At 32.1% G+C, this 20,938-nt stretch overlaps 1 protein-coding gene across 1 annotated transcript in view; it reads left to right on the top strand.

Annotated features, from left to right (window-relative positions):
* Positions 1 to 20,938, top strand: part of LOC137385565 (uncharacterized) — a 105,647-nt gene that overhangs the window by 40,892 nt on the left and 43,817 nt on the right. The window contains exons 14-24 of the mRNA XM_068072052.1: positions 617 to 752; positions 3,523 to 3,628; positions 5,507 to 5,654; positions 6,100 to 6,302; positions 9,561 to 9,841; positions 14,052 to 14,591; positions 16,272 to 16,449; positions 17,024 to 17,278; positions 17,821 to 17,996; positions 18,085 to 18,918; positions 19,753 to 19,931. Coding sequence (XP_067928153.1) covers positions 617 to 752; positions 3,523 to 3,628; positions 5,507 to 5,654; positions 6,100 to 6,302; positions 9,561 to 9,841; positions 14,052 to 14,591; positions 16,272 to 16,449; positions 17,024 to 17,278; positions 17,821 to 17,996; positions 18,085 to 18,918; positions 19,753 to 19,931 — 3,036 coding nt within the window. The remainder of the gene's footprint in view (positions 1 to 616; positions 753 to 3,522; positions 3,629 to 5,506; positions 5,655 to 6,099; positions 6,303 to 9,560; positions 9,842 to 14,051; positions 14,592 to 16,271; positions 16,450 to 17,023; positions 17,279 to 17,820; positions 17,997 to 18,084; positions 18,919 to 19,752; positions 19,932 to 20,938) is intronic.

Genomic DNA, 20,938 nt, shown 5'->3' with positions numbered 1-20,938 from the left:
ACCTTAGAAATGAGGACCTTAGAAATTAGACTGCACTCAAGCTTGTTGAGTTAGCCTCACAGTCTGTTTAAATAAATATTGATATTTTTTCTACACTTTGGGCAAGTTATGAGCATCTACATTAATAAATCTCACTTTGTCATGGTGCGTCTGTCTGTTTGTCCTCATATACCCCATGAGTTTTCATACTTTTTGGCTGATTTTATCCAAACTTCATATTCATATGTCTATGTCTTCTGCCAGATCATCACTAACATTTGGTTTCCAAACTCTCTCTGATTCCAGAGAACCAGCCTCTTAGCACCCGGCTGCGTATGATCTGATTGAAATTGTAGAGACCCCAGGCCTCACCGTGCTTACCGCTAGTATATTTATAAAATTACTTTTAAAGTTCCTTTTACGATTACTAACATCAGTGACTCTAGAGTTGTTAGTTCATAAAAAGTGTGAGTAGTGATAACAACTAGTAAGTAGCCAACAGCTAGTAGATACTCTTTTTTGCTGTAGTGCTATTGTTTAGTTTCTGAGAACCAGATAAAGTCTTCACAAATATTTACATTTTTCTAGCGTATCCATCTTTTTTCAAATATTATCAGATTTTTTTCTGTGATTTTAGCTATTTTTGGAAATGGAACGATTCTTCTCCTAATGATTTTGTAACGGGTGTCTCTGCCAATCACACATATGATAACCCTGGCATCTATACTATTGAAGTTGTGGCAGCTACACCAATAGAAAATGCTACAGCTAGCGTAAGTCATTTATTTCTACCAATTACTTACCTCGTTGTACAATATGAGACATCTTAGCTTCTGCAAGCAACTTATAAACATAATTTATTGCAGCGCGTCTTGTTACCTCAACAGGGTCTCGTCTATTGCTCTGGCCGCAAAGCAATTTCTGTTCATCTAATATCAACTTTGATCACTTTTAACACAATTGTAGTAGTAGATAGTAGTAGTTTCTTTGTTACAAACAGCAAAATTTTGATTTAAAAAGCATATTCTTATTTTTCAACTAGTTCTTAACAATACAGGTGTGTTATTTTTGCTTTATATTTATATATAAAATATGTAAAAGTGGAACTTCACTCTAATATTTTATAACTAATAGTTTTATGTGGTACAATATATATATATATATCAATATACATGTATATATATATATATATATATATATATATATATAATATATATATATATATAAATATATAATATATATAAAGCAAAAATAACACACCTGTATTGTTAAGAACTAGTTGAAAACATAAGAATATGCTTTTTAAATCAAAATTTTGCTGTTTGTAACGAAGTTTGTATATATATACATGTACATATATTTCTCAAAGTATTTCGTCTGTCGTCTGTCTGCATTCCGGCTATTAGCTATTAAAATCTTGATATTGAAATTCCGCATTCTGATGGGTTTGAACTCATGACGAATGCATTGACAAGTTCCTTATCCGGACGCTCTACCACTGAGCTAGAACTGCATAGTGCTTTTACATATACCCCATACACAATGCGCTTACTAATTATTTTAGCCTTGCGTCCATGAGTTACGAAGCTCCTGTTCAGAAATATTTTGGGACCCAAGTATATGCAACGCCATGCTTCTTCATCTTTTTTCATTAAAGCTAATAATTTATCTCGAACTTAAAATTTGGCTATTTTTGTACTGATTATATACGTTACCAAAAGTATACTGATTATATACAGTGGAACCTCAGTTCTCGACCAACTCGGTTTTTAACCAAAGATTTTGAGATTTGTTCGTCTCGGATCTCGAACATAAATTTGGTTCTCGACCAAACCGGAGCATGCGCATTGAAATTGGAACAGCTCCAAAAACAGCATGGAAACATTCGTTAACAAAGGGAGAAGCAATTTACACTTCATAAATTCTTTTAAAAAAGGGAGTAACCATCTGGGACAACGCTTCCTTTACCAAAGAAATTTGCCAGGGAGATAACCCCTCCAGTCGAGTTACCTTAAATTGTTTTGGAGGGGGATTCTCTTTCAATGGTGTAAAGTAAACGTGCCACTGCTGTTTATATTTTCTTTTTCACACGATTTCTGATGTAACTGATCTGTGGTATTTTTTGTTGTTTTATTATCAATTTTTGCAATTTTTGGTATTATATCTTAACCTAGAATGTTTTCGATGTTTTAAGAGCAAAACATATGAAATTTTTACTTTTTGTTTTCTTTTTTCATCATCATAAATAGGAAACCTTTTATTAAAATTAAACATGATCTATATCTACCCGTTTTTATTTATAGTATACAGTTTTATACAGTATAGTTTACCGAAGTTGTTTTCTCGCCTTGGAATGAATTAAAATTTACCTACATTTATTTTAATGGAAAAAATCGGTTCGGATTGCGAACAACTCGGTTTTCTAACAACCTTCTAAAACAGATTATGTTCGAGAGCCAAAATTCCACTGTACGTTATTAAAATATATATGTCGCTGAAAGGTGTGAAATTTTAAATTTACAGTAGTTTGAAAACCTTTATGTACAGTTGTTTTATTTATTTTTAATTTAGTTGTCCTGCAGAAAACTTTTTCCTCATGATATGAAGTTTGAAAGTTACAGTTGTTTGACAAAGTTTGAAAACTTTTACAGTTGCTTTTAATTTCTCTCTTAGTTTATTTCAACTACACAAAACTCTTTTCTCATGATACATGTATGTACATGTAGTTTGAAAGTTATAATGGCAAATGTTGTTATATGTTGGATAAAAAATAAATTCTTTTTCCAAAGACTTTTTTATTACCCGGACAACGCCGGGTAGCGCAGCTAACATAGATATATTACTCAAAGTATGTGGATCTGTGTGTCACTAAGGCTATGCAGTTCTAGCTCAGCGGTAGAACGTCCAGATAAGAAACTTTTCGATGCATTTGTCGTGAGTTGAAATCTATAAGAATGCAGAATTTCAAAATCAAGATTTTAATAGTTATAGCCGGAATGCAGACAGACGACAGATGACATACTTTGAGAAATGTATATATACGTATATATATATATAGATATTGTTTTATATATAAATATAAAAAAATCTATATAACTTAAAAGCTTAATATATATATGTATATATATATATATATACATATATATATATATATATATGTATACATATATATATATATATATATATATATATATATATATATATATATATATATATACATATATATATATATATATATATATATATATATATATGTATATACATATATATATATATGTATATATATATCAAGCTTTTAAGTTATATAGATTTTTTTATATTTATATATAAAAGGTGTTAATACTTGAGACTGTATGCTCAAGTATAAACACCTACATGTATACCTGCGCAAGTTGTACTTGTATTCATCTTTTAGAGACTGAATAATCTACTAATTTATTTTGCTAGCGATTATCACTGACAGTAAGATATATACATGCATGGCATCTGTTATTACTGTTACAACAACTGCTGCTGTTGCCATACTGTATATTCAACTTTCAGATCAATGTGCTTGTTCAAGATGCGATTGTTGGTTTCGCCTTCACCTCTCTACTTCCTGTCTATTTATTTGGATCAGTTACGGAATTTGGCATAATAACTTCTCAAGGTAAATGTACATTATATGATTGTTATCAAGGTAATTGCATCTTACATGAATATGTTTTCAAGGTAATTGCATGTTATATGAATATGTTATTAAGGTAACTGTATCTTAAATTAATATGTTATCTAGTTAATTGTATGTTATATAAATATGTTATTAAGGTAACTGTATGTTGAATGAATATGTTATCAAGAGAATTATATGCTATATAAATATGTTATCAAGGGAATTGCGCATTTTATGAATACCCAACTTCTAAATTTTTGCGTTTTAATTTGCTTTTGTTTCATTTATCATAATCAGCTGGAAGCGAAACTTCTTTGTATTATTTATTTTATTGCATGCTGTATAACTACTTCACACCCAACTGAACACCAACTGAACACGGACTGCTTTGCGTTGACTAACAGGTGACTAACACAAAATTTGAACACATGCAAAGTCTGAGTAAATATTAAAATGGGTTACCATTAGTTGCATCGACGCAGTCGCATTTCATAGAGTTTGGCTCTCTAGCTGCGCATTTTTGTGTTAGAGCAGTAAACTATTACTCTAGTCGGATATCTTTTCTATTTACACAATTTATCAATTCAATAAAATGTACTCTAGTTTTTATGGACCCATTAAGACTTCAGAGTGATGCAGTCCTCCATTACAGCTACTCATTTTATATGAATGGTGTGTTTTGAAGGAAACTGTCGCTTTGCTCCTCCACAAGAGTAAAGATACCGAATGTAATCATCAAGATATATATATATTTTACAAGTATATATGAGTTTATGTGATCAATGCGGGCGCATTGCAATGAACAACATGCAGTGAGACTGTCAGTTATTTCTGCCATCCTTGGCTCATCTGGGCTCGTTATATATATATATATATATATATATATACATATATATATATATATATATATATATATATATATACGTATATATATATATATGAGCTCGTGCGTTAGGCTCCGCCCCTTTTATCGTCTCAACTACATCGATGCTTTGGTTGGCCAAGTCGGTAGGCTGAGCTTGCACAGCTTCCAGTCGAGTCACAGCAGCCGACTCGCCTACGGCTGAATCTCCTGCTGTGCTGAGATTGGGAATCAACTAGGCCCGCCGTGGTCTCTGTACTGCTCTCCGCCACCACAGTGTTTAGTAGTGTATTTGAAGAGCCCAGCAGTGGCCATGCTAGTCTTTCTTGTTGAGTCTACATATTGGTCAGCCGCTCAGCTTTGGTACTTTTATGTTCAAAATGCAGTCAAACCTCGACATAAGAAGATGATTCATTCCGATATTTGTTTAGTACTGTTAAAGCAGTTGAAGCAAATATTCTTAAAATAATACATTCTATTTTGTTAGATTCCTTTTCTAGAACCAAAATAATTGCATGTAACATTAAAACAAATACATTATATAGAACTAAAAGAAATCTGTATTTAATGGCCTAAATGGTGTATAAAAACTAAATAGAGTAATATATTGTAAATAATAGTTTCATAGTTATAGTTACTTTATGTTAGACACAGGATTAGAAGTGTGGTCGAGGGAATGTCTGTAGTCCAGTGATAGAGTGAGTGACAGAAGCCCCTTGCATAGTTTACTTTAACCTGCACTAGATATAGTTTAAGTTTATGTGATTTTAACAGTTTTTACTTTTAATTTTTATCAGTTTTTTCTGTCAAGTGCAGAACTGTTATAGGATATTACTTTATACCTTTATACCTGTTTTAGGAAGTTACTTGAAACCGGTATTTGGCATTATTGAATGTCATCTGTCAAAACATTGAAATGTTTAATGCCGTAATCTAGAAGCAAGGCTTGTCTGTAGGTATATTAAAATATCGAGGCTAGTAAAGTATTTCTGATAATTTTGTTTACATTTTAGGAAGCGACCCGACGGTGTTTTTCGCGACCAGTGACTCGCAACAAAATAACTATACAGGTTGGATGTCTGGAACCTCTCTGTCCTTTTCACACAACTACCTTGAACCGGGTCATTATGCGATTAGGGTCACTATAGAGAACTATGTTAGGTGAGACTTACACTATATGTGGGACTACAAGCTAAATTCACTAAAATCTTTTGTTCTCTATCCAGTTCTCTATCCATTCGTTCAGGAGTCACCAGCTGAAATATGATCAAATAAAAATATGCTTCAAAACTTTCGACTTTGTGCTGTTTTACTTTAGAAAATGAAGTTTACCAATATACTAATTAGTTTAATATGATATGGTGTGTGAGTGGACAACTCTCTGAATCGGCTATTAAGCTAAATGACGTTTTCTAGCCCAAGAATATTCATATGTAATATAGTTTACCTAACAAGGTCCTCGTACGATGCTACCCACAAGGGATTTTATTTTTGTAAAGATAGAATTTTGGTGATGCTATTTTTATCTACTAAAACTAAAACCTGATAATTAACTTGCCACCCACCAGCATGTATTTGTCATGCAAGCAAAATAGTTCTTTTGCAGCTCGGACTCTCTGAATGCTGTTCTGCATGTTGAAGAGGCAATTACAGGTTTGTCTCTTGCCCATGGACACATGTTCTACGATGACCCTTCTACCACTATAATTGATGTTGCCTTGGCAACTGGTAGCCATGTTAACTTCACATGTGTTGTCGACAACGCCACTGAATGCTCCAGTTGGGATCTGAGATGGGAGAATAGCGGAGGTTTGTTATAAAAAAGTTCTATAGCTTGTGCCATAAGCCTTAGAGCTGAGATTGTAATTTTTCTAATATTTTCTTTCTATTATAAATTAGTTTTTTTATTCCAGCGCAACAATATCTGGCAAAATTATTATCTAAAATTGAAACAGTTTGCAGCATAATTAAAGCACTGTTTGAAGCTGTTGCTATATACTGCATATAGCAACAGCTATAGCTATAGCTGTTGCTATATACAGTATATAGCAACAGCTATAGCTGTTGCTATATACTGGAGATGAAAAATCAGTTGGATGTTTAGTGTTTGCTAATAGCGTAAACACAGAAGAGCAGATAGTTTATTGAATTATTGCGTGCTGCAAACATGCTTCAGCTACTGGCTTCAGCTAGACTACACAAGCCATCCTTGAGTAAAGCCTAAAAATATTAAATATCTTCATTCTCATTTCTGTTAAACAAAGTAATAACAAATAAAGGCATTACAAAAAATATTTTTCTGACACTTGCAAAAATATGCTAATTTGATGCAGTGGTTAGTGCGCTGGCTAGTGGTTAGTGGTTAGTTGGCTAGTGGTTAGTGCGCTGGCTGCAGTGGTTAGTGTCAGTGGTTCAAATCCCAGAAGGACCATTTGTGGTGTTAGAAAGGGCATCCAGCCACAATTGCTCCTCAGCCAAATCCCATACACAAATAGTCACAGTATATTTAGTTCTAGGATAAATCTGGTTCAGAATGAAATTCCATACCCGCAGCAGAAAGGGAATAAATTTTGATAATTAAATTTTTTAAAAATGGTAATGGGAGCTGAGCAGTTCAGCAACTCGGAGCATTAATGAAAGAAAAGCTATTTTAATCAGACATTCAATTTGAAAAAAAATGATAGCTAGTCTGTGTTTGTTGTTTTTGCTTGTTTCAACCTATCAACCTGTTGAAGCCAAATGTTAAATCTCTTAATCAACTCTTATCAACCAATCAAAAGTCTTAATCAACTCTTATCAACCAATCAAAAATCTTAACTCCTAATCTTTTAAATCTTTCTAATCTATCACCTCTAATCTTCAATTCAAACTTTGCTTTATAATCGCTTGAAACGGAATGTTAAAGCCACTGTGATACATGTGGGTGTTAGCAACTCATGATGCTGTCAATTGTAGGACAGCATCTTAACTACAGCCTTGTTATGTCTCATCCGTAACAGACTTGTCAAGCAATACAGACACGTTTGTTATACATTTGAGATAATTAAGTTTCTCTTTGACTTGTTTTATTGTTCAAGCATAGATGTCTTCAGCTCCAAAAATGTTGCAATCCACTATTCTTAGAAAAAACCTGTTACTCCATAATTCTAACGAAACTGAAGAGTTTTCTGCTCTTACCTTTATGTTCATTGCAATTAGAAGCATTGTAAAGCGCTGTGAATCGCCCGGCTAAATTTCTTATCTTGATTTAAGTATATATATATAAAAAAAAATTGTTTCCTCACCCCGGTTAACCTGTATGGGTGGTAGTTTCTGCTCTAACTCGGGTCTCCTACCAGAGACCTGGAAGTTTGAGCACTCGCCGCAAGATCTTAGCTGTTCCCAATAGCGCACTTTTCTGTAACTCACCCGAGTTGATTGCTGTTGGTTTTTGGGCAAGCCACATTACTATAAAATATATATATATATATGTGATTAAATTCATTGTGAAAAGATAATTTCCCCTTACGCAGCTCATAAGTATTACATCATAGAGTATTAAATGTACTGTATTACGTATAGTAATCTTGTACATGTATTACAACCTAATCCAAGGTAACACAGATTTTCTTTTGATCTTGTATAGCACAAAATACATATGTTATATATTTCTACGTTGGCATACATAGATGTGTGTTAATCGAGGCATATTTAATGGAAATACGGTTGCAACCAAATGGTTCAGGATTTATTTAGTAGATGTGAGTAGCTATTACAGGAAAAGGGTACCTTGTTATTTGCGTGTTTGTAGCTAACTTCAGCCCCTTACGCCAGTGCAGAGTTTTACATACCCATAGGACTTTTATTCATGTTGACTATTATTAGCGGCTGACATACTGCACAGTTACAATACTTCAGCACTGTGGGGAGGCAACTGCATTATACACCTATACTAATAAAATCAGCATGAGTTCGCTAGAGAATGGATTACATGTACATAATTATGTACATAAACATGTATACACAACATACATAAACATGTACGAGTGTATATGTATGTCGTATATACAATGTACATAAACATGTATATATGATGTACATAAACATGTATATACGATGTACGTAAACATGTATATACGATATACATAAACATGTATATACAATGTACATAAACATGTATATACGATGTACATAAACATGTATATACAATGTACATAAACATGTTTATACGATGTACATGAACATGTATATACGATGTACATAAACATGTTCATACGATGTACATAAACATGTATATTAAAAAACTAGCTACTTTAGTTTATGTCTTGACCTTTGGCATATTTAGTTAAACGACAGAATTGCTAGTACATGTAGCTGGAAATAGAAAATTAATTATTCTTTAGTTGCAAATAATGTGCAGCCAATTTATTTGAAAGGAAAGTGGATGGCCCCATATTTCACTGCACGAGGTTATATACGGTAACTACTTGTAGCCTCCCAACCTACTGTATGTGAACGCTTAACAATTCATGGAGGTAAACAGAGGGATATTTTAGAATCATTACATTAGCTACAAACACGTAAATAACATGATGCCCTTTTCCCTGGAATAGCAACTCAACTGTTCTAAATAAATACTGAACCATTTGGTTGCAACCGTATTTCCATTAAATATGCCTCGATTAACATACATCTATGTATGTTAACATAGGAATATATAACATATGTATTTTGTGTTATACAAGATCACAAAAAAATCTGTGCTATCTTGGATTATCTTGTAATACATGTACAAGATTACTGTACATAATACAGTACATTTAATACTGTATGATGTATAATAATGCATTATTATACATAATAATGTATTATTACATTATTATGTAATAATGTACGTATTATGTTCATAACAATATGAATTATTATGAATGTTGATAATACATTATGAATGTATTATTAACATCATTTGTGTTCATATTTGAACATTATTCATGTTCATGCTGTTTTTGTAATGTTGATTGGCTGTCTGATTATTGCGGCAACTATCTTGAAATTTGTGTAACTCATATAGATTACCTTCTGATCCAGGGCAAGTTTCCTTAGATGTATCTGACTATCAGACGACTGGATGGCATGATGTCACCATCACAGCTACCAATTTGATCACTCCTGACGTCGTGACACAGTTTATTAGGTTTGACATCTGGTTCAAAATGTCATATGATGCCATTTACGTTTCGACCTATAATGCCTCTCTGTCTAGCGATCAGGAGTTTCTCATTCATCCTTCAGACGATGTCAATTGGCTCATAACAAATGTCTATGCCTCTAGAGTAGAGTTCACAATCTCCTGCAATGGAGTAGAGAAGGTGAAAAATCTAACAGCTTCCACAATCACTTTTCGTCATGCATAACGTTATTTCATGACTAAATATTTTTACTATCTTCTGCCATCACCGATAAACTTGACCTAGTATTAAAGTCTGTTTAGAGATTGAGGCTATTCGGAGGTGATAGGATTGGGGATTTTCCGTTGTCAAGCTTGATTAAAAGTTGCAATGAAGGACTTGCAACATGCAATTATTCTTCTTTCAGTTTTAACCACCATACTATTGTTCATGAGCCACCTATTCAATATTAATAGTGAATTAATGGAAAGTGTACTGTATTGCTAAAAAATATATAGATTGTATATGGATGGTATATACAGTATATACTATGTATATACTGTATATATATACTATGTATATTTAGTATATATGTACTATGTATATACTGTATATATATACTATGTATATACAGTATATATATACTATGTATATACAGTATATATATACTATGTATATACTGTATATATATACTATGTATATACTGTATATATATACTATGTATATACAGTATATATATACTATGTATATACTGTATATATATACTATGTATACACTGTATATATATACTATGTATATACAGTATATATATACAGTACTAACTGAATGACCGGCGTTGCAGGGTAATAAAAAATCTTTGCACAGAAAATTTATTTCTATTTAACATATACAACATTTACCATTCTAACTTTCAAACTTTATACATATCGTAAAAAAGTGTTTTGTGCAATTGAAATAAATTGAAAACAAAATAAAACAACTGTAAAAGTGTTTAAATGTACATGTTTGAAATAATTAACAAGTAATGGCTAAATAAAGTCTGTTTTGCTACAATTACAATAAAAAATTATTTGGCATATAGAAACCCATAGTAATTATCTAATGCAACTACCGCTCAAAATTTTATATATGTACTGTACATATTAAAAATTAGTAACAAAATAATATATGTTAACCTTAATAACTATAGTTGCCTACAGTAACTTTAATGTATTTAGTGATTATGATCTGCAAGAAAATGTTACATTACAATGTGTTACGTGCACATAGACCTATTAACTATTCTTGATAGTTCTATATAGTTAATATAGTATAATTAATGTATAGTTAATAGGTCTATGTACGTGCTGTACATACCATGGGGAGTTCTCACCTTCGAGACAGATGTATACCATAATTGTTGAATACATTTTAAATGAATTTAGCTTACTAAGCACATACTTCTTAATGCTACGGTTTAGTATGTATTTTACTAAACTATACTTCAACTTTGTCATAGGTTAAAATTACATCACTTATGTTTTTGGTTTTTACTATAACTTATAACTTACAGCGAATGACGCAAAAGTCAGATAGAGAGCAAGCAAACACCGTATCTCTTTCGGGCATTGTGGGACTTGGATTTCAGCGATAGCATATCAGCATTTTTTTATTTCGTCGGAAACAGTACACAGACTACTAAATTTTAATTTTCAAAGAAACATTTGTTGGTATCGTATGGTGGAAAAAACTGGAAAAAATTTGTTTGCTTATGGTGAGGGTAGGAAAACATCATATGCCATATTGTTAGGCAAAAACAATTTTTAAACAGGCGCATTGTAACCCGAGTAGGGCCTACGCATGGCATTAATTAATAATATAGCGTGTGCAGTCCCAAAAAAGATATACAGTGTATGTACATGTATATGGTAAGAGCGACTGGTGTGATAAGAACGGCTTAGCCTTGTGGTTACGTGCGTTTGTTAGTAGACTGTCGGTTTGCATGTCATGCGCTCAAATCAATCACGAATGTGATTTTTTCGTTGCTAAAACCTTATCGCTATAACCGGACAGATGAATGACAGACAAACATTGAGATTTATATATACAGATATATAAACCGTATATATACGGTATATATACGGTATATATACCGTATATATACGGTATATATACCGTATATATACCGTATATATACGGTATATATACTGTATATATACCATATATATACCGTATATATACCGTATATATACAGTATATATACGGTATATATACAGTATATATACAGTATATATATGGTATATATACGGTATATATACAGTATATATACCGTATATATACGGTAAATATACCGTATATATACGGTATATATACTGTATATATACCATATATATACCGTATATATACCGTATATATACAGTATATATACAGTATATATACAGTATATATACCGTATATATACGGTATATATACAGTATATATACCGTATATATACGGTAAATATACCGTATATATACGGTATATATACTGTATATATACCATATATATACCGTATATATACCGTATATATACAGTATATATACAGTATATATACAGTATATATACAGTATATATACCATATATATACGGTATATATACTGTATATATACGGTATATATACCGTATATATACGGTATATATACTGTATATATACCGTATATATACCGTATATATACGGTATATATACCGTATATATACGGTATATATACGGTATATATATGGTATATATACTGTATATATGCGGTATATATATCGATATATAAACCGTATGTATACGGTATATATACGGTATATATACCGTATATATACCGTATATATACCGTATATATACGGTATATATACCGTATATATACCGTATATATACCGTATATATACCGTATATATACGGTATATATACCGTATATATACCGTATATATACGGTATATATACTGTATATATACCGTATATATACCGTATGTATACGGTATATATACAGTATATATACCGTATATATAGATATACGGTATCTATACGGTATACGTGAAAACTACAATGCTGCATACATATTCATTAATATGTTAATACATGTATACTATATATATTTATATATAGTATGTATATACTTATATGCTGTATATTTATATACTTATATATAGTATATGTATACTATATATACACTGTATATATTCTGTATTTATACTGTATATATACTAAATACATACTGTGTATATACTGTATATATACGGTATATATACGGTATATATACCGTATATATACCGTATATATACAGTATATACACCGTATATATACGGTATATATACCGTATATATACCGTATATATACAGTATATATACCGTATACATACGGTTTATATATCGATATATATACCGTATATATACAGTATATATACCGTATATATACCGTATATATACGGTATATATACGGTATATATACGGTATATATACGGTATATATACCGTATATATACGGTATATATACGGTATATATACCGTATATATACTGTATATATACGGTATATATACGGTATATATACTGTATATATACCGTATATATACCGTATATATACGGTATATATACGGTATATATATCGATATATAAACCGTATGTATACGGTATATATACTATATATATACTGTATATATACGGTATATATACTGTATATATACGGTATATATACGGTATATATACCGTATATATACCGTATATATACAGTATATACACAGTATGTATATAGTATATATACAGTATAAATACAGAATATATACAGTGTATATATAGTATACATATACTATATATAAGTATATAAATATACAGCATATAAGTATATACATACTATATATAAATATATATAGTATACATGTATTAACATATTAATGAATATGTATGCAGCATTGTAGTTTTCACGAGAAATTTAATCATATGAAAACCATCTAGTTTATTTATATATATATATAAATATATACGTACATATGTTTTTTCAAAGTAAATAAGTTAGAAAAGAAAACTCTAAACTCTGCGAGTTGAGTATATTAAAACTAAATGGTTTATATGACTAAAATTTCTCGTGATAGCTACAACGATGTTTCGCATAAGTATAAACATATTTATTAAGGTATCTATTTAAGGGCATAAAACAAATATATATCATTGTACTGTAGCAATTCATGAATGGAAAATACGTAAGTTGCTGCTGATAAACGAACGGTGGGTATTAGCTATTTGTTAAATAGCAATAACAATACGCTTTAGTCCGGTCGATGGATTGCTAGACTATCAATGCAACTTTCCCTGATGCTTTTCTGCTGCAGACAACATGAGATGGAAATCTTTGATATCTTGCAATGTGTCTTGTTTGCACTGAATCTAATGAAAACGACTTATTGGTATGTTGAAGGTGTACCAGTATTGGGATTCACTTGAGAATGAGAATGTTACACTGACAATGAACTTTGACACAGATGGCGTTTACCAGTGCTTCCTCGCTATCCAAACGCCTACCAATCACACCGAAAAGATTTATGGCTTCAGGGTTCAGTATGCAATTGGGCAAGTGTACATAAAACTTCTTGATGACAGCGGACAAGTTGGTGCAACAGAGAAGATTCTTGAAAAGCCTTTGTATTGGAAAATCTTGACTTTTGTTTTGTTGAGACCTACAAATTCAGATCGTCCTACGAACTGCTCTTGGACTGTCATATATGATGATGAAACCCAGCAATACTCTACAGAGTACATCTCATTGGCTAATGAGAATTCCGCTGTAATCCCCAACTATCAACACATGATCAGCTTCACACGCAACTACACTGTAGGTGGTGACTACTACATTAGAGTGCAACTGCAGAATACCATCAATAATATAATAGAACTAAGACTCTCCTTTACGGTGTATGAAGAGATCAGTGGGCTTTCCATAGACAACATTCAGCACATTGTGAGTTTTCTATCATATCGGTGTATTTAGTATCAAAAACCAAGATGCATTTGGCTGACCAGCATGTCATTGACTGAACCATTTTCTATGCGTTATATTTGTGAATTACTGCTTTCGAAAGTGAGCTAAATAAATTTATATGAAAGCACTAGGTAGCACCACTCATTGGATAAGCTACAATGCAAAAATATGCTTGAGTAGTTTAATGGTAACAGAATATGCCTAAAGTAAAGTAACCAAGGTTTTATGTGCCACTTCATGAGTTTCGGACAATTCAGCTGTTTTTCACACACTTATCTTGTGTTTGTGTACAAGTAATTTAGAGCTACTCATTCACTCAGTCAACAGGCTTAAAATAGATGAGACGTGTTTTTATTAAACATAAGATGCAATACAATAAATTCTGTTTACAAGTAGCTTGCAAAAGCTAAAATGTCTCATAATGTAGAAAAATGTAGTTGGTAGAAATAAATGACTTACACTAGCTGTAGCAGTTTTTATTGGTGTAGATGCCACAACATCAACAGTATAGATGCCAGGTTTATCATACGTGTGATTGGCAGAGACAAAATTATTAGGAGAGGAATCATTCCATTTTCAATAATAGCTAAAATCACAGAAAAAGTCTAATAATATTTTAAAAAATATGGATACGCTAGAGAAATATAACTATTTGTGAAAACTCCATCTGGTTCTCAGAAACAAAAAGATAATACTAAACCAGAAAGGAGTATCTACTAGCTGCTGGCTACTTACTAGTTGTTATCCCTACTCACAATTTTTATGAACTAACAACTCTAGAGTCACTGATGTTATTAATCAGAAAAGAAACTTAATAAGTGATTCTATAAATATACTAGCAGTCAGCACGGTGATGCCTAAGATCTTTACAATTTCAATCAGATTGCTTAAATCAAGGCATAAAATATAGACATTTATGTTACTCCAATGACGCATTGTCAAGTGAACATGGTTCTATGTTTGTTGTCTGAAAATAGCTCACACGATTGGAAAGCATTTTTTATTCATCAGCAAGCTAACCTGCATATTATCTTCTTTATTTTATTATCTGTATAAAACCATTTTGACCCAAAGCACTCTGACATGTGTTCACATGTGACGACTCTAGCTATAAATACCCTGCTGGCTATAGTCAATTTCTACGCTCCGTCTTCTACATTAGCAGCTCAGCAGATAATATACCGTGCCTTACCAAACAAGAATCCTAGCCTATGTACAATAGTTTTGGTAGGTTAAAATAACTTACTAGCTCATCATATTGCAAGCTTGAATAACTAACATGCCTTATCACATTACAGTCTAAAATAATAAGATGCTTTATCATACCATAGGTTAGAGTAATTAACATGCCTTTTCATGCTGTTGGCTAGAATATTCAACATAGCCAATTATACTGCAGGTTGGAATGACTAACATGCCCTATAAGTTATACTAACTAAGACACTCTATCATATTGCAGATTGGAATGATTAAAATGTCTTATCATAATGCAGGCTAAGGTTGCTGGTAAGAACGACTAACGCCCCCTATTTTTTATAAGTTAAAATTACTAACACGCTCTATAATGTTGCAGGTTAGAATAACTAACATGCCTCAACAAGTTGCTGATTAAAATATGTAGATGTTAGAATCACTGTCATACCGTGTTACATGTTACAGTCTGAAGGAGTGAGAAGGCCTGCTTACCCAAATGTCTACATGCCCACTGCACAAGATGAAGGAGTACTGGAGGACACCTATGAATGGGACTCGAGCCTTGAGATGGTTGGTTCTATTTGGAGAGGCTCACACACAACATGGAGCTGGGACATGGGCACTCTCACCGATGTCATCACCGGTAATTGTACGTATCATTCAGAGCAGACCTTCATCATTAAATAATTTATATCATTGACAATGTTTACATGAAGTAATAATATTAGACTTTTTCATCGCTGTCACGTACCTTTGCACATCTCTTAATCTAGTACTATTGTCTAGTACTCTAGCAGTACCATGCGATGTAAGAAACCATTATGTGTAATATGTGCACAATTACTCCGCAGCACAGCAAAGTGATTGAGTGGTGCAGTTGTTAGTGTACTTGGCTGTTAAACAAAATATCTGAGTTCAATTCCTGTGTGAAGAATGTTTTTTAACCCTCAAGCATAGCTTTGGACAGACAAATGGACAGACAGACACGGTTATTATTATAGTAAATATTGGGATTTGTTTTAAACAAAACAAAACCCACCTGTTTACCAACCACTAACAAATATTTTAAAAATTTGTAAAACATTATTTTCTTCGTGTATGCCATTTTTGTAAATAAAAATACATCGAATGCGTTTTAAATAATAGTATCATCTTGGCCATAACTTGAGTGAACGTAAATAGTTTTCTGAACTCTGATCTGCTGTGTGATGTTACAGCAAGCTGTTCGACCGTAACATTTGACTACATGGGTTCTCCTGCTGGTACATACACCATCACTCTGACCGTTTCCAACCCAATCGATTCCTTGGTGGTCAACAAAACTATTACTCTTCAGAAAAGAGTGAAAGATCTAGGCCTAAACACACCGTCGAGCAGTGTGGTGAGAAACTTTACCACAGTCTGGACTCTAAACTTTGGCTCTCTTGGTACAGATGCCTGCTACTTCTTAGATTTTAATGACGATGAGATTCGTAAGTAGCTATTACAATTCTCTGCTATCATCTATTCACTGCTGTAAATATACAGTTTTGACATCCATACTTGGCTTTATCATTTCTGACAATTTACCATTGATTCAGTCGACTTTTATTAATGACAAGTCTGTGAGTCCTCTTAAAGTACACGAAGGTTTAGTAGACTCTATTAGAAAGTATCGGTATTTCTCTATCACTTGTGATTGTTTTTGGTGTTTGAGGTGATCTGAGTGCGGGATGTTTCAAGATTAAAATCGACAAAACTTCTTCGTGGCTAAAACACTCAGAATAAAAATACGAGTGAAATGAAGTCACTAGTGGCTATCATTGCTATAGTTGATATCGGCTATTGTGTTCTAGTTGTAGTATTGCACATCTTTAGTCTGTTGGCGTCTTTGCTATTATAGAGGCCTATTCTGTTGGTGTCTTTGCTATTATAGAGGTCTATTCTGTTGGTGTCTTTGCTGTTATAGAGGTCTATTCTGTTGGTGTCTTTGCTATTATAGAGGTCTAATCTGTTGGTGTCTTTGCTATTATAGAGGTCTATTCTGTGGGTGTCTTTGCTATTATAGAGGTCTATTCTGTTGGTGTCTTTGCTATTATAGAGGTCTATTCTGTTGGTGTCTTTGCTATTATAGAGGTCTATTCTGTTGGTGTCTTTGCTGTTATAGAGGTCTATTCTGTTGGTGTCTTTGCTATTATAGAGGTCTATTCTGTTGGTGTCTTTGCTATTATAGAGGTCTATTCTGTGGGTGTCTTTGCTATTATAGAGGTCTATTCTGTTGGTGTCTTTGCTATTATAGAGGTCTGCTCTGTTGGTGTCTGCTATTATAGAGGTCTATTCTGTTGGTGTCTTTGCTATTATAGAGGTCTATTCTGTTGGTGTCTTTGCTATTATAGAGGTCTATTCTGTTGGTGTCTTTGCTATTATAGAGGTCTATTCTGTGGGTGTCTTTGCTATTATAGAGGTCTATTCTGTTGGTGTCTTTGCTATTATAGAGGTCTATTCTGTGGGTGTCTTTGCTATTATAGAGGTCTATTCTGTGGGTGTCTTTGCTATTATAGAGGTCTATTCTGTTGGTGTCTTTGCTATTATAAAGGTCTATTCTGTTGGTGTCTTTGCTATTATAGAGGTCTATTCTGTTGGTGTCTTTGCTATTATAGAGGTCTATTCTGTTGGTGTCTTTGCTATTATAGAGGTCTATTCTGTGGGTGTCTTTGCTATTATAGAGGTCTATTCTGTGGGTGTCTTTGCTATTATAGAGGTCTATTCTGTTGGTGTCTTTGCTATTATAGAGGTCTATTCTGTTAGTGTCTTTGCTATTATAGAGGTCTACTCTGTTGGTGCCTTTGCTACCATAGAGGTCTATTCTGTTGGTGTATTTGCTACTATAGAGGTCTATTCTGTTGGTGTCTTTGCTATTATAGAGGTCTATTCTGTTGGTGTCTTTGCTATTATAGAAGTCTACTCTGTTGGTGCCTTTGCTACTATAGAGGTCTATTCTGTTGGGGTCTTTGCTATTATAGAAGTCTACTCTCTTGGTGACTTTGCTACTATAGAGGTTTACTCTGTTGGTGTTTTTGTTTCTATAGAGGTCTATTCTTTTGGTGTCTCTGTTACTATAGATGTCTATTCTGTTAGTGTCTTTGCTATTATAAAGGTCTATTCTGTTGGTGTCTTTGCTACTATAAAGGTCATAATCACACATATGCTTGATCTGACTATTTTAGTTGTAATCAAGTTTTGTCGGTTTCAATCGGGAAATATCCCGGCCATCATCTCACTTCAAACGTTGAAAACAATTGCAAACGATAGAAAAAGGCTAATATTTTATGATAAAAATTACTAAAATTTTATGCAAGTTGATGTTTAAATATAAATCTCAAATGAAGCTAATTTTAGATAGAAGAAATTCTACAATGAAAATTGTTATCTGTCCTATGAGCTCTACTCATTTCTACGCAACAAATATATAATATACACTGTATATTATATATTTATCATTAATTAATTACAAAGGTATCACGTTATATATTACAACACCATGGCCTTGTTAATTATGATTAACAAATTTTAATATACACATTACATATTATGTATTACATTATTATGTATAACATTATTATGTATTACATTATTATGTATTACATTATTATGTATAACATTATTATGTATTACATTATTATGTATTACATTATTATGTATTACATTATTATGTATAACATTATTATGTATTACATTATTATGTATTACATTATTATGTATAACATATTATGTATTACATTATTATGTATAATATGTTGCTTTACAGCTAGTAAAGAAAACCAAAACATCGACGATCAAGATTTTTTGTTTCCCAACTTTGTGAACCTAGTGTAGCTTTTGGCTGTCACACATGCTGACACAAGGCTCTATACACTCTTTTTCAGCGCTTCATCAGTTCGCCTTTGGTAACACCCAATTGTGTCAGAATAGAGCTTTTCACAGCAAATACATGGAAAGTACAGTCGATACAAACTTGGTATCCGACCTCGCATCCTTGTCTCCGACGAATAAGTTCCAAGTGGAATTTATTTGGGAAACCCTCGGTCAACACAATGTTTTGTTCAAAGGTGTCAATCTCGTCTCAGAAGACAGTGTTTCTTTCACGTAAGTTGGTAATAAGCTGCATAGTTATGCTGATGTAGGGCAAGTTTATCAACACTGACCCTTTCCACTCTAAAGGTCAGCCTTAAAAGGGGAGCCATAACCCATAGCATAGCTGACTACAGACAAGTAATTCCTTATATAGTTATATATTGACATGAAGTTATTTTGTTATTTGCTTCATACTTTTAAACCGGTATGTTGTATGCTGAAGCAAGCATTTTGTATAAGAATAGTTTGTATTTTGCCTATTTAATTTTAGAGTCTAAAAACAGCAATCAATACTTCAAGCTGCGACATATAACATTAAAAGAGATGTATTATGTAAACTTATATGGAAATTTGAATTTAATGATTTACATGTGCACTATATGTAAAACTAAATTATTAAAGTAGTAATCAGTTAGGAGCAATTTTAATTATTTGTCACTTATGAGACACATTAATACTAACTGTGTAGATTTTATATAGATTTTTGTAGATTTTTTGTAGATTTTTATAGTTTTTTCTAGATTTTGTGTTGGCTTTGTGTACAGTGAATTGATGGCAATACAGGAAGTAGCTTACCATAGATATAATTAAAATTAACTTAATTAATATATACTTGTATTATTTTTATGTTAAATTTTTAATCTTAATCTGCTTTTAACTTTTATGTTCAGAACTTTACTGTTTTAAAAATGTTGTACATATATATATATATATATATATATATATTTTTGTACAGAAATATACATATATATGGTGTATATATATCTGTATATATACAAAATTATATATGTATATACATGTTGTATATACGGTATATATATACATAATTTTGTGCACAAATTATATATATGAACAAAATTTCTATATATATATATGTACAACATTTCTATATATGTATATATACTAGCTGTACTACCCGGCATTGCCTGGGTAACAAAAAAGTCTTTGCACAAAAGATTTATTTGTATTTAACATACAACAACATTTACCATTCTAACTTTCAAACTACATATCATGAG

Source organism: Watersipora subatra, chromosome 1 (assembly GCF_963576615.1).
Source record: "Watersipora subatra chromosome 1, tzWatSuba1.1, whole genome shotgun sequence".
Classification (NCBI taxonomy): domain Eukaryota; kingdom Metazoa; phylum Bryozoa; class Gymnolaemata; order Cheilostomatida; family Watersiporidae; genus Watersipora; species Watersipora subatra.
The sequence above is the reverse complement of the archived record's forward strand: the minus strand, read 5'-3'. Positions and strand labels throughout refer to the sequence as shown.